The 14,845-nt window shown below is 44.7% G+C and overlaps 1 protein-coding gene across 1 annotated transcript; it reads right to left on the reverse strand.

The window, feature by feature from the left end:
* Nucleotides 1-3,772: 3,772 nt before the first annotated feature.
* Nucleotides 3,773-14,491, reverse strand: GABARAPL2 (GABA type A receptor associated protein like 2). Its single transcript, XM_019646429.1, has 4 exons — nt 14,337-14,491; nt 13,952-14,007; nt 12,617-12,789; nt 3,773-4,384 (listed from the first exon to the last, which is right to left on the reverse strand). Exons 1-4 carry the CDS (start codon nt 14,368-14,370, stop codon nt 4,294-4,296), a joined length of 354 nt encoding a protein of 117 aa, XP_019501974.1. The 5' UTR covers nt 14,371-14,491; the 3' UTR covers nt 3,773-4,293.
* Nucleotides 14,492-14,845: the final 354 nt, after the last annotated feature.

A 14,845-nucleotide genomic window follows, 5' to 3' on the forward strand; every position in this document is an offset into this window, starting at 1 on the left:
TGAGCCACTCGGCCAGCCCCAGATTGTGTTTCTTACCACCTTTTGGTTATTCTTGGCCTTTTGCTCTTCTGGATGGATTTTAGCAGCAATTTTCAGATTCCACAAAAAAAACTTGATTGGGTACAACTGGTATGTAGAAACATCATCAATATTTGTAACTGATCTGGTATCCAGCAACCATGCTGAACTTTCTTATTTGTTCTAATTTTCATAGATTCTCTTGGATTTTTCTATGTAGACTATCACTGTCTGCATGTAAGTACAGTTTAATCTTCCTAATTTTTATGGTTCTCATTTACTTTTTCTGATTGTATTGGTTTTATGCCAGGACAATGTTAAGTAAAAGCTGTGATAGACTTTTTTCTTTTTTTTTAATGATTTTATTGGGGAATTGGAGAAGGGGAACAGTGTTGGGGAATTGGGGAAGGGGAACAGCCAAGGTGTTGTCCTTCAATCTTAGTTGTGGAGGGAGCAGGTAGCTCAGCTCCAAGTCCAGTCGCCATCTGGCCGCCCATTGGCAGCTCGCAGCCACTCAGCTCAAGGTGCCGTGTTCAATCTTAGTTGCAGGTGGGCATAGCCCACCATCCCATGCGGGGGTGGAACCAGAAACTTTGTTGTTAGGCGCATGTGCTCTCACCAGTTGAGCCATCCTGCCACCTGTTGACAACTCAGCGGCAGCTCAGCTCAAGTGCAGCTCACTGGCCCATGTAGAAATCGAACCAGCAACCCTGTTGCTCAGAGCTCGTGCTCTTAACCAACTGAGCTACTTGGCAGGCCCTGTGATAGACTTTTTTTAAACAGCTTTATTGAGATATAATTCACATTCCAAAGTTCTGACTTCCTTCTTTAGTTCCTGTTTTTAATGGGAATGTGTCTAAAATTTTACCATATAAGTAACCAGTTGTCACGGTACTGTTTATATTTGTTGACAGGTTCATCATTTCCCTACTGATTTATCATGCGACCCTGACATGTTTTATACACAGGTCTATTTCTGGGTTTTGTTCCTTTAATGGGTGTCTATCCCAATGTCAGTACCACACTGCCTTATTTACCATAGCTTCATATAATGTACATATTTGCTCCAGATTTTTGATGAATTCCCTTTATCAAATTAAAGTGCCCTTCTACTCTTAATTTGCTAAGGGTTTGTTTTTTATTATTATTATGAATGGGTTTTGAGCTGTTTCAGGTGCTTTTTCATCTATGATCATATATATTCTCCTTTGTTAATTTGGCATATTTTATTAATAGACATAATGAGGAACTATATAATCCATTCTTGGGCTAAGTTCCGCTTGGTCGTGTTTAAGTGTACTGCTGAATTTTACTTACTAACTTTTTTTTTAGTGGCTTAAACAACACAGATTTATTACCTTACAGATTTGAAGGTCAGAAGTCCAGAACAGGTTTCACTGGGCTAAAATGAAGATGTCAGCAGGGCTGTGTTCTTCTGGAGGCTCTGGGGGAGAATCCATTTTCTTACCTTTCCCAGCCTCTGGAGGCTGCCCACATTCATTGGCTCATGGTCCATTTCCATCTTTAAAGCCAGCAATGGTGGGTCATGTCTTTCTTAAGATGTCTTCTCTCTCCTTCTACTAAGATAACTTTTAAAACCTTCACTCAGATGCTACATTTTAAAGGCAAGATTGACAAATCCAATTTTATTAGATATTATAAATAATGCTGCTTTCTTCAGTAGTTTTTATAAGTAATAGTCTCTCCCCATTCCAATACTTTCTACTGTAGCACTTACAGCATTGCTTTGTAATTATTTATGTGTTGGTTTACGACCAGACCATAAGCTCCCGTAGGATGGGGTGATGCTTTATTCATATTTGTACCCCAGAGTCTGTCCAGCATAGTGTGAGGCACACTGTAAGTAGAAAACAAACATCACAAGATGATTTGATACTGCCAACTGCATCTTTCCTCTTAAATCTCAAGTTTGGTGTCTCAGTTCTGCCAGTCGGTAGCAGTGTCGCTGTGGGAATTATATTACCTATCTTCTGAGGGATTTTTGAAGATTAATCGCGATAATGTATGTAAATCATCTGGTACCCAGTGAGTGTTCAATAAATGCTAACTATAAATTACTTTTAAAAGAAGGCAAAACATAGTTGGCTTCAGTGACATTTGCCTTTTGATTTTCTTCTCCCCTCTATTCTCAGTTCCATTTGTGGGTTTGTGGTTGTGAAACAGAAACATATCAAAACACCTTTAGAACGCTGTCCCTCCTCCATGTCTGTATAGTCCTGTTCTGTTTACATGGTTAAGGAGGGGTTCACTGTTCCCTCCCACCAGTCCCTGCCCCATGTAGGGGGCTGTTTAGTAATTCAAGCAAGGCCAGAGTCCTCCCAGGGACTTTTGACATTGTTCTCAAAAAAACTGCTCTTCCTTCTACTGGAGTTGCTAAACTGATGAGGCCATTTTTGCCATCACATGGAAGGAATCTGTCTGAGAATGAAGTCAACACAGAGAAAAACAAAACCAAGAGATGGAAAGACTTTGGATGTTATCATTTGATCTTTGGTTCAAGCTATGCCTGAAACCAGTGAACCATCCCTATTTAATAGTTGAAATAATAAATTGTCTTTTTAGGGTGTTAGCCAGTTTGAGTTTGGTACATGTCACTGCAAACAAAATTCCTTATAACGCAGAAAGTGTTCCTTCCCTTTACCTTGCTCACTCATAGGCCAGTGTCTGCCTGCTTGTAGTTTGAAACTACCAGCAAAGAAGAATACAGGTTTTAATGGGTCAGGTTTGGGAAAGACCAACAAACTGCCAAGACAAGAATATTTCTTCTCATCCCAATTGGGAAGCTGTCATCAGTAGAGAGCTTTGACAGGGTGCTTATATACTCTGGTAAAGATGAAGCTAAAAATCTTTGTTTCTTCCCCAGTAAATATTTGACAGTCATTTTAACTACATGTTCTTAGATCACTGATTTCTTTATTCTAATAATCTATGTAGGTCTCTAGCCTCCAATATAGTCCATCTAAGGAAGATTTAGGAAAGTAAGCATTTCCTCTTAGATGCATTGGTGTGCTGGCAAGCCTACACATTTATACTAATTTGTGAGAAATCATGAAACTCACAGATATGGAAAAATCTAAATCTTTGATTTTTAGAAAAAAAGGATTGATTGAAGAGCAGCGCCTTAATAGAGTACAGGTACATTTAAAAGCTGTGTGTATACGGTTATCATTCCAACACTATATGTAACAGTGAAAGACTGCAAACAACCCCAATGCATCTTAACACCCCATTAATAGGGGACTAGTTAAGTAATGATATATCTAAACAGTGTAGTACTATTTGCTATAAAAATGAAAAGGCTATGGACTGATATGGAAAAATCACCAGGATGTACTTATTCAATGAAAAAAGCAATATACATAAGTATATGTGTTTTCTTTTGTATAAGAAAATAAGGACATATATTCATATTTAATTGTACTTCCAAAAAGAAACACTAAAAAGAAACAAGCCAGTACAAGTAGTTTCCCATAAGGCAGAGGGTTTGGGTAGTCAGAAGACAGTGGTAGGAGCTCTCAATATATACCTTTTTATAGAGGCTTGATAGCTGAACTGTGTGAACATATTAACCACGTAAAAGAAAATGGCCCTCCTTATGACACAGGCCACCGCTTCCTGTTCCTGGCTGTGATGCCATGGGCCCCACAAACCCTCTTCCTGGCCCCGCAGACATAGGAGCTACTTCTCTTACCCATCTAAAAGATGGTGAATAAAGGACATGGTCACATTGCAATGCCTTTATAAGAGGAAATTTTATTGTTAATTATTTACCTTAGTAGTTTCAGAAAGAGGAACAGATTAGCTCAGTCCAACATGATTGGCAGTTGGCAAAATCTAGTGAAGCGAGTGTTCTGATTGCTAAGGATTTAATTTGGATGCTTTTAATACTTAGCCATCTAACACTTCAAACATAATTCAGAAATAATGCATCATCTCCCTCCCTTTCATTTCAATACCCCACCTACACCTCACTTCAATATGGAAATATCTTCATTAAATATGATTCCCATAGGAACAAGTTCTCTGGAGAGTACAGCCATGAGGACAGTGCACAAAAAGAAAAACTCAAAATAAAACTCTGTATGATAATTTACTAGTCTAAGGAAACAAAACCTTCCAATATATTAAGAAATCAATCCAGTTACAAATGCACTAATAGGTCTATGTGAAGAGTTTCTGGTATAGTAACTGAAAATGGCCGGCTATTTACAAGATACACAAGCAGAAACGGTGCACCGAGCCTAGCACTGGCCCTCAGAAGCCAAAGGTGTTCTCTCCACTGTAGGCCACATACAAGAATCCATCTTCATCTTTTTCCTTCTCGTAAAGTTGTCCCATAGTTAGGCTTGAAAGAGAAAAACAACATTGAGAATTGGGGTTAGTTACTTAGTGTAGGTATCAGGAGAAAGATACTTGAGGATAAGGAACTTGACTAGTTAAACTAGCTACTCTCTCCCACACCTTTCGTGGTGAAAAAACGAAATTCAGATCTCAGTACATGCTACTATCCTGCAGTAAAGACAGTAAATGGAGCCAGAAAAGATTAAAATAAATTAGACCTCTGGAAATCACACATATGGTATAGCTAGAATCAGATCTCCATCCTGCTGCCCCAAGGCAAGGCCATTCGCACTCACACGCACACAAAGTAAATCCCTCAGAGGATAGCTCTATCTCACTCCTTGAGGGGGCTTGGCTGGTAGTACAGGTTAGTACATTCAGAATGCCTTCTGAATGCCAAGGGCAAGGGGAAAAAAACTAAGCAAAATTAAGAACCCAAGAGGCCCATCCCTGTATGGGTGGAGGACCAAGGTAAGGAAGAGTGCATGGAGCTTTCTTCTCCTCGGGCTGGTTTATTGAAGATTTATAATTTGTACCTAACATGTAAGTACAGGTGGGCGCATTCTTATAGAAGCTCCCCCACCAAAAACCCTGTGCCCCAGAGAGCTGCATCAGCGCATCAAAGAGAAGTTCTTTCCCTCACATGAAATGCAAACAGCTCTCAGATTGTAATCTGGGATCCAAGGACGCCCTGCCCAACCTTCCTAAGAACCCTCCAGAAATAGATACTGCTTAAACTAAAAGTGTGTGGGTGGGAAAGCTGGCTTTCCCTAAGCAGCAAAACAGACAGCAGTGGAGGAGACCTAATCTGGTCCTCTGCCATGAAACCAGAGCTGTACCCGCTCTGGAGTAAGACTAGTAACACCTGGAACCCTGGGTGAGCTCTGGCCACGTGACTGTACCAGTAGCGATGAGCAGGAGGCGAAGACATGTGCTCAACTCAGAGCAACCATGCATGGTTAGGTCAACCAGAACCAGCAGTTAAGGTGGTGGTCTGAGTACCAGCTTGAGACATCAGAGGTCACTAGCCCGGACAGATTTCAAGAGATGCTTAAATGCAGAACTCAGTAAAATCAGGGGTCCGGGGCCTCAAGCTGGTGAAGTAATGACTGCCCCACTCTGCAGCTGTGCCCCGAGCAGGCTGTATGGGACCTCCATGTAAACAGGGACACAGGCCACACTTAGAAAGGGGAATTTTTTCCTTTCCTGTTCTTCCTGCCCATTTTCAAGCTCAGCCTGTTTGGCTGTGTGGGCAGATGAGAATTATTAAGTAACGACGAGGGGGTGGATGAATATGAACACGAAATGGCCTGTCGTCATCAGCATCTTGTACAATGAAACAGTGCTCCCTCCCTGTGAGGCTCTCCGGACCTAGGATTTGTAACATAAGGACTCCCTGGAACAGCAGTGTCCACTAGAAATTTCCGCTATGATAAAAACGTCCTCTGTTTTTGCTGTCCAGTACAGTAACCTCTAGCTATATTCAGCACTTGAAATGTGCCTCGTCTGAATTGGGATGTGCTGTAAGTGTAAAACACACAAGATTTCAGAGTCCATCTCAAAAGAATGTAAAATATCTCAATTTTGATTACATGTTGAAATGATGACATTTTGGATATACTGGATAAATATATTAAAATTTCACCTGTTTCTTTTTCTTAATGTGGCTAGCTGAAAATTTAAAATTACAAATGTGGCTCATATGCCATTTCTATTGACAGCACTGCCCTGGAACATGTGAGGCCTTGGGGAGCACTGGATAGAGGGAGGAACCCCCACTCAGGAGACCACCTGGAGTGCTTGGGTCTGTCTCCACCTCCGCTACATATCAAAAACAATGGAGAGCTTTAAAAACACCTCCATGCCCAAGCCCCACGCCAGACCAATTAAATCAGAATCTCTGGAGGTAGGACCCAGGCATCAGTATGTTTTAAAACGCCAGATGATTCCATGTGCAACGAGGTTGAGAAACAGTCCCTCTACCACAGGAACATAGGTACTTGTCTTCGTTGTTTCCACAGGAACATAGGTACTTGTCTTCGTTGTTTTGTTTTGCTTTGAGATGCTTATCTTTAAGAGCCACATGATCGTCAGGAAGCAGAGTGACACACCAGGAAGTGGAGTGAGGAGCCAGCATCTAGCAAAGGGCTTGAACAAGTTGCTGAGTCTCTCAAGAAGGCTTTTACCCTGGTAGCTGGGAATGCCCCTGAGGAAATCTGCTTTTCTCTGCGACTGCTCAGAATGAGGCGAAGGGGAAACGAGCTACAGCTATTGCGATGACTCCCTTTGCCCCACTTAGTCCAATATCCAGGGTGACCTTGATGAAACCTGTCTTATTATCTCCTCATTACCGTTACCCAAGGGGTTTATATGCAGGAGTAGCAGACATCGTGTGCAATTCAAAGGCAGCCACCCTTTGGTGCCTTTGTTAAGTTTGCTTCCATCTGACTAAGTTCTGTCCTGTGAAAGCCTGAGTCCCACTCCTGAACTAGAAATGCTTGGGGAGTCAAATATATGGTGACAGAGGAGATCTGACTTTGGGTGGTAAACACACAATGTGATATATAGATGTATTATAGAACTGTACACTTGGAACGGATGTAATTTTGTTTACCAATGCCACCCCAACAAATTTAATTTAAAACATTTTAAGAAAAAAAAAAAAAAGCCATACTTGAGGAGCTTTATTAACACCAGTGTCCCACCCCAGACTGTGCTGTCTGCAGTGAACCCTGGAACCACTACCATCTAAGGCAGGCTCTGAACGGGTTGGGGGGCGCTATAAACGTGGCTTTCGGTCTTAAGATTCCATTGGTTTTTAAGTAAATCTTGGATTTATAAATTTGCTTAACCAGTGCCCTAGTAGCTAAAGAGGCTGATCATAAATCCAATTATGATAGCAAACACTTATGTGCCAAGCACTGTTCTAAAATATAACCCTTTTCCTCACAACTATCTTATGAGGCATGTACTATCATAGTCCATAGTTCATAGAGAATAAAAGTAAGGCACAGAGAAGTTAAGTAATTCACCCCAGGTCACAAAGCCAGGAGCCATTCTTACCACCAAGCTCTGCTGCCTCCAAGTGCATACACGGCTAAATCTGTTCTAGGGACCTAATGGCAGCATCCCCGTACCTTCTGAAGAGATCTCCCTTAGCACAGAGCCTCTCACACACACAAATGTGCACACAGAATCTCCAGGTCAGGTGGGGCCTGAGACTACATTTCTGACATGTTCCCAGGTAAGGCCACTGCTGCCAGCCTCAGCTTCACACACTGCATCCCAGATCTTCGTGTTCTCTCCTTCACATCCTGTAATTTGACAACAAGATGGCTGTGCCTAAAGACTTGAAGAGTCCTCTCACTCTTCTCCTTTTCTCTGTCACACAGCCTTGTGTGGAAACTTTATTTAGTTGTCAGTAGCACTGTGTCCTTATACTCAGGGTAACCCTTGGGCAGGAACTTGAAAACTGACAATGCTCAGTGCTAGAAGCTAAAGACTCCATGCAGCAGAACCCTAACTTAACTGACGCCTGATTCCGAGGCTTCCCTGGGTGCCAGGTAAGAAGACGGACACATCCATCTGTACAGTATGATTTGAAAATAGCACTTGTAGTACCAGGCCACACACAGAATAACTTGGCCTGGAGCCAAAAAGAGCTGGGCCACAAAGATAGTTTTTAAAACAATGTGGGTTTTTTTTAGTCCCATTAAAAGAATAGTCAAGTGGAAGTACAGGAATGAAAACTATGACCCTAGTCAGCAGTCTATGGCAGGAGACTGGTGTGTCAGTTTCAGACAAGTTCCACAAGTCTCTAAGACGAACTTCCCTCTCAGAATTCATGGAAGCCTGGGCCCTGGGCTCCACTGCGTGGGGCAGGCCACCGCGGGAATGCCTCAGGGTCCTAAAGATGCAGCTCTGACGTGTCTGTGGCTAAGCTGCACAGGCTTGCTGCATGGCCTGTCAACTTGCGAGCAACACTGCGACTCCACAGCTTCCTGCCTGTTAACTGGCTGCAGACGACACCCAAGATGGCCTCCGGTCCCTAATCTAATGCGCATCACAGTGGCATCAAGTATTATATGCACTCATCCGAGAAGGATGCTGCTGAGGACAAGGGGTACTGCCACCTGCCAAGCTCTGAGCCTGACAAAGAAAGAAATGGGAAAAGCCAATGCAGATTCTAGCCATGGAACCAATTTAAGGTGTGGTGGGTCCCTGAAGTACTGAGTGGAATGAACCTAAATTGCCCCTTAAAACTGTCTCCCACCCCTCCATTCAGGGTCACAGACCCAGACAAACTAACCAATAACCTTTCAGAAGAATCCACATCCAGGAATGGCCATGCTGCTGAGGGAAACATTAGTTTTAAGCTACTCAACAGCCTATGAATCGGGGGAGGCTGACCTAGAACTGTATGGATGCCCATTCCCTGCAGAACCTCCCCTTGTCCCCCAACCAAGGTCAGGTCACAGGGCCGTGGGATCCAGCCTGACTCATGAATTGCGTGGACTGACAGGCACACCTGGCCACCCATCTGCTTCGAAGCACACGTGCTTCCATTGGACCTGGATTTATCTCTTCCAGCAAGGGGAGGGTAGGTTGCGGGGAGGTGAGAGGACAATGGCCACTGCTGTGGAGCCTGGAAAGGCACTGGCCTCAAAGTGAAAGTTAGTATGACCCCAAAGGCTCCCCAAGAGTCTAAAAAAATGAACTACTGCTTGTTTCTTTTATTAGAGTTTTCTCAGATATAAATAAACCCTATTCAACTGCTGAAATAAACCCTGTTCTTGAAGAGGTATTTACCCAGAAATGATCAAAAGTGCTTGATTTAAGCACATTTTAAATGGACTACAAGACATCACAACTTCCTTTTATTTAGTTCTTCTTTAAGATCCAGAAGCAACTAAACACCATAATCTTAAACAGCAAAGTTTAACCAATGTAACATTCCCAAATTATCACATCTTAGAGATATCTTATTTAATAATATACTGTTTCTATTTTAAACAGGGGATTAACAAGACTTGTCCATGTGCTAAACAAAGACCAAAAGGTAGGCACCATTGCCATGTCTCGGTTCCCCTCCAATGCCATGACTGGGAAATTTGTACACTGACGTGATTTCTCAAATCCTGTCTGCACCAACCCATAGTTCTCCTTTTGTTTTTTGCGTGATTCTGGGTGCAGGCACCTAGGCAGAGAATTCAACTTTCCAATACTAAATGTGAAAAGGCAGTTGAGATCCCCCTTTTTAAAAAACAGAACTCAGAAAGAATTTAGGAAGTAAAACCTTTAGGGACTTACCTCCTCTGTCTCTATTTCTAGAATCAACATTTAATACTAACTAAACAATAATCCCAACATTCTACATGTTGATTCTACATGTTGAACACTCGCCCAAAGTTCCACTCCAAGGCAGGTATAACTGAAGTCACTTCCACTCAGCCTCAGGCATAAATGATGTCTGCTAAGGAATGAGGGGGAGGGGAGGGGGGCGGAGCTCCAGCGAGCTTAGATTCATCCTTTTCAGACTCATTGCCCCAGGCACTGAAGGGCTGCAAGCACTGGCTAAAGGTTAAGGGTGGCCCCTGGCTTCCCTAAGGAGTCTGAGAAGAGCTGAGGAAAAAGCTGCGAAACTGCTTTGGGAGAGGAGACTGAGAAGCTGAGTCACACCCCAGCTTCAGGAAGCAGACCCTGTGGCAATTTTGTTTGTGCTGTTATCAGGTGATTAGTATTTGCATAAAGCCCCATGATGTCACAGGCATGCCTCTTTTGTTTATAAACAATTTGTTTTTAAGGATAAAACCATAAAAAAAAAGAACTGCTTTAATGACTGCAGGAAGCCATTAACTGGGGCCAAAGGCACTGAGGGGGCCTAGGCAGAGGGGCCCTCCTTACTGACTAAACTCCTGACTTGGGTCAGTGGAATAAATCTGCCTTAGGGCAGATACTTACCAGGTTGGAAAGACAAATGAGACAAGGAGAGAAAAATGGCCCTGAAGCAGCTTCTGCGGCCCTGAGAATCATTTTTCATTTCCAATTCTATTTATATCTCAGGGATAATGGGGGGAGGGGGTAGTTGCTAAAATCTACAGGTATTTTAATTGCTAAATTAATGTGGACCCATCAGAGTAATCTTAATGTTTCCAGAAGCCTGCTTCATTTCCTTCAAGAAGTATCAGAGGATCAGAATCGAAGGAAATAAGGGCGTCAAATATATGGTGATAGGAGAACTGACTCTGGGTGGTGAACACATAATGCAATATACAGATGATGTGTTATAGAATTGTATACTTGAAACCTATGTAGTTTTGTTGACCACTGTCACCCCAATACATGTAAATTTAAAAAAAGAAGAAGAATCTAAGGAAATATACTCAATGCCATAGATCCTAGTCACCTACTTCCTCCCACTAAGAAGCCACCTCCAGGAAGGAGGAAACAGTCGCCAAAGCTCTAGAGAAATTGCAGGTGATATGAATTTACCTCCCCCACCACCCTTAAGGGAAGCCGACAGACCACAGATACACAGGGCTTCCTCCCCTGGTGAAGAGTGCACCCAGTACCACACTGCCCAGAGGCCTAAGAAGGAAGGCTTGAAGAGCCCAGCTATGGCTGACAAGATCACCCCTGGCAACACCACAGCTTCCTGAGCAATAGCTATTGCAAAGGCACCCAGCAGGCAGGACACTGGCCTGTGGATGAAAAAGGGGTTCTATGGAAAGTCACCTTACAGGGTGATCCGATACAAATTCCTAACTGTGCAGGTGTAGTGGGTAGTCAGGCCCCAGGCATATAACTTTTTAAATAAAAGGTTTATCTTTGCTTAAGCAAGCCCTGCCCATTGTTCTTGTGCATCTATTGTAGGTTAACACACCTTTGAAATAAGCATAACCAACCCTACAAAGCAGTCTTGTTAACTATAGTGTAATCCAATCCCCACCTTGTTTTTTCCCACCTTCATGTTAACTTCCTTATATGGCCTCCTTAATTTCAAATGCATAAAAGAAACGGCAAAACTGTCATTCCCCGGAGCACTTGAGACCGTGCTTCCCAGTAATTGTGCCAAAATTCTGTACGTTTGGACATTACTTATGTCAACAGACCTTAGGGAAGAATCTTCCATTTCTCCCCTATCCTACTTCTCTGCCAAACACCAGGAAGTAGAAGTGGTAGAGAATGGGAAAGAGCAAATCGCACCAAAAAATAGCCTTTCTGCCTTTTGGTCTTTCAGACCAAAAAAGAGCTTTCTACCTTTCACAGGAAAATACTAGAATTTGGCTTAGGCCTCTTCTGGAGCTTTCAAGGATTTTCAAAAGGAACATATTTTGGCCACATTGGGTTATTTCCCAAGGCTTCTGAAAGCCTTAGTTTTTAGAAGTACTATTTTTGGGGGTAGCAAATGAAACTTGGTTTGGTTAGCAAAGATGAGATGCAGCCAGAAACTTACACTCAGGGAAGAGGGGGCCAGCATCTGGCTCAGGGCCTAGGATTCAGTCAGTAACAGGAAAGGACTGACCAGGGATTTAGACTGCGCCAGTCCATTTGTCTCTTTCCACAGGGGACTAAAGCTGGGCTGTCAACTACACAGAAGAAGGGAATTGTAATGCTCTGCCTACATTCAGCGCCTAAGTTATCCCAAAGATTGCTTCCAGGCAGCACAACAGCTCGAGCATGGGGGCAGTTAACCTGACAGTCAGAACAGATGATACCAAGGGAGGCTTAAATCTGTAGACAGAGCCCTTAGCTGGACAGCAGCCATTTTAGTGTACTGAAGATCAGGCAGCTACAGATTCTCACAGTGGCACAGAGTTAACTGAGTTTGGAGAGCAAGCAAGCAGGGTGATTAACTGGAGCTGAGCCTCAGCAAAGTCCACAAGCTCCTGGTGGAGAATGACAAGACTTATTTCATGGGTCACTTGGAGAAAACCATCCCAGGCTTTAGTTCTACTGATGGCTTAAGCCTAAGTGAACCCTCAACTCTTTTAAAGGATTCTTGGGGGTCAGAGGCTGGGTTTCATTATTTTTTTTAAACAGTCCAGGCCTTGTTCGATTCTTAACCCAAAGCATACTCCCATGTACTGCAGCCCTTATTTTCCTTGAACTCCTAATGTCAGGAAGCACAAAAATCCAGATTTCCAGTCAGGACCTCTAAGAGTTTTCAGACCTCCGAAGTTTTGAGTTCTGTAAGCAGCCAAGCAGATGACCAACACTAGTACACATCTCTCACCTGGACTGTGGGACTGTCTTATCCACAAACAGGAAGATTGCCTTTTCAGAAGGAAGCTGGATCCTTTTCCTGATGATCCACATGAACTGAGCCACAGTGATGTCAGATGGAACCAGATACTTCCGTTTGTCAATGTCAACAATCTGAGAGCCTGAGACCTTTTCCACAATCACCTGCAACAGCAAAGAGAGGTCAGGCCTGGATTTCTAATGTGAGGCTTTGGCCTTGCACTGTCAGGGAGCTGATGAACAGTGTGTGGGCAAGGACGTGGGTGGGAAACTGCACAACATGAAAAAAAAACATGCCCCTGATTTAACAGACCACATACTCTGGAGATGAAGAACTGATATAAGTATGTGATAGGGAAACAGTAAGTGCTTTTCTGTGGTCAATTACTATATTTCCCGTCCCTGACCTCAGCATACATAAGAGAAATACTGCCCTTACTACAAAGCCTTTCAGCATTTTGTCAAGGCAGACCTGAATATCTAGTGAGGGTTCCATCTGCAGCCTGTGATTCCAGGATCCCAGAATGGATCTACCTTCACACTACAGGGGAATTAAGATCCCAAGGAACACAGGAATTGAGCATGGATGGACTGATGGGAATGACTAGCAATTCCAGCCAGCCAAGAACCACCAAGCTCTTCATTTGGCCTGTTGCTTCTCTCTGAACGAGGTTTCAAATTTGTCCCCCTCTCCCCTCTCCAAAGAAATTGTTCACAAGCAAAGAGCTACAACAACAGGCCTGGATGTCCTTTAAAAATCAATAAGGATTACAGAAACCATCTGCCCTACCATGGAAGAAATATAATATTTAGTATTGATTAAGGGAAAAATACAGAAGGGGTTTTCAGCGGCTTCTCCAATTTTTTTGGTCAGGAAAAAAATGACAGGGTCAGGGTAAGTAAGGAAAGGGTGCTGGAATGCAGATAAAAATGGTGGTTTAAAGTTAAAGATGAGAATGTCCTGAGACTAAAGTACCACTTCCAAGACCAAAGTGACAGTCTCCCTCCATTATCGGTCCCCAAAGTGGCAGTGACCTGTTGCCCTGTCCTAGAACATCGTTCCTTACATAATTAGTGAGGGAGCCCCGAGGCTGCAGACAGCTCGCTGGCCTAGATCGGGAGATTCAGCACTGAGGCACCCTGAACAGCACCAGCTCGAGCCCCCTCACGCCCCGGGCCCGAACGGTCCCTAAACCAGTTTGGCCCATCTGCTACTATAACCGGGACTGGAACCTCAACTTGTCAACTGTTGAATGACCTGGTGCCCTGTCACGGGTCCCAGACAACAGGGGTGACAGCGAGGTGAAGGGGCGGGGAGTCCACTCACCGGAACCCGGTCGGGATATTTCGCTCGGATCTTCGCGGATTCCACGCATCTGTGTTCTGCGGGAGAAACACACCGGGCTGACGGTCACGCCTGCCCGAAGGCCGGTTCCGGGGCCCCCAGCCTTCCTCCCCCCGCGACCTACGTACGCCCCGGGCCCTCGTTCGGGTGTCCCGGCGGCCTCGGTCCTCGGTCCCCTAGCTCCCGGCAGGGCCTGCAGAAGGCGGCACGGGGTCTGTGGGCAGCTGCCCGGGGGACTGGGGCCTTGGCGACCTGAGACCAAAGCTCGACATCCGCCCCGCCCGACCCAGCCCAAGGCGGCCCGAGTGGGGGAAGGGCCCACCCGCCGCGCCGGCCCCCACGGCCCCGCCAGTGGCGGAGCGCTTACCCAGAGAATGGTCCTCCTTAAACATCCACTTCATGGCGGCGGCGAGGAAGGGACGCAGCCGGCTCTCGGAGCCGCGGAGCTCAGAGCACCAACCACAACAACAACGACAGCGACGGCGGCGGCGGTGAATACACGGCAGGCGGGACTTCCGGCTGTTGGAGCCTAGCAACCGGCCGGGGGCGGGGCTTCCGGCGCTGCTCACGAGGGGCAACCCGGTGAGTGGAGTTGATGACGTTGACGACAGGGGCATTTGCGAGGGATCTTGGCGACTGGGGAGGAGATATTTGGGAACTCGTAACAGAAGTAGGGTCTCGTTGGACCTTGATTACGGGAAGGGGAGTTTGAAGGTCTTGCTGATAGAATAGGGCCCTTGCAAAGGGCTGTTCATGAGGGAAGTCTGGGGCATTGGTGGCGAGGAGGATTTTGGAGGTATGAATGACAGAAGAGGGGTCTCGTGGTTAGTGATGGGGGATGGGGTGGGTGGGTCTGTTTAGGGCGTTGACAGCTTG

The sequence above is a fragment of the Hipposideros armiger genome, unplaced genomic scaffold, assembly GCF_001890085.2.
Source record: "Hipposideros armiger isolate ML-2016 unplaced genomic scaffold, ASM189008v1 scaffold_102, whole genome shotgun sequence".
NCBI lineage: Eukaryota > Metazoa > Chordata > Mammalia > Chiroptera > Hipposideridae > Hipposideros > Hipposideros armiger.

What these genes read in the sequence shown, in the direction of transcription:
- GABARAPL2 (XM_019646429.1), bottom strand. Translation starts at nt 14,370, where the DNA reads ATGAAGTGGATGTTTAAGGAGGACCATTCTCTGG. An exon ending in AATATCCCGACCGGGTTCCG is followed by an intron (nt 12,790 to 13,951) that starts GTGAGTGGACTC and finishes TTGCTGTTGCAG; the next exon opens with GTGATTGTGGAAAAGGTCTC. An exon ending in AAGACAGTCCCACAGTCCAG is followed by an intron (nt 4,385 to 12,616) that starts GTGAGAGATGTG and finishes TTCTCTTTCAAG; the next exon opens with CCTAACTATGGGACAACTTT.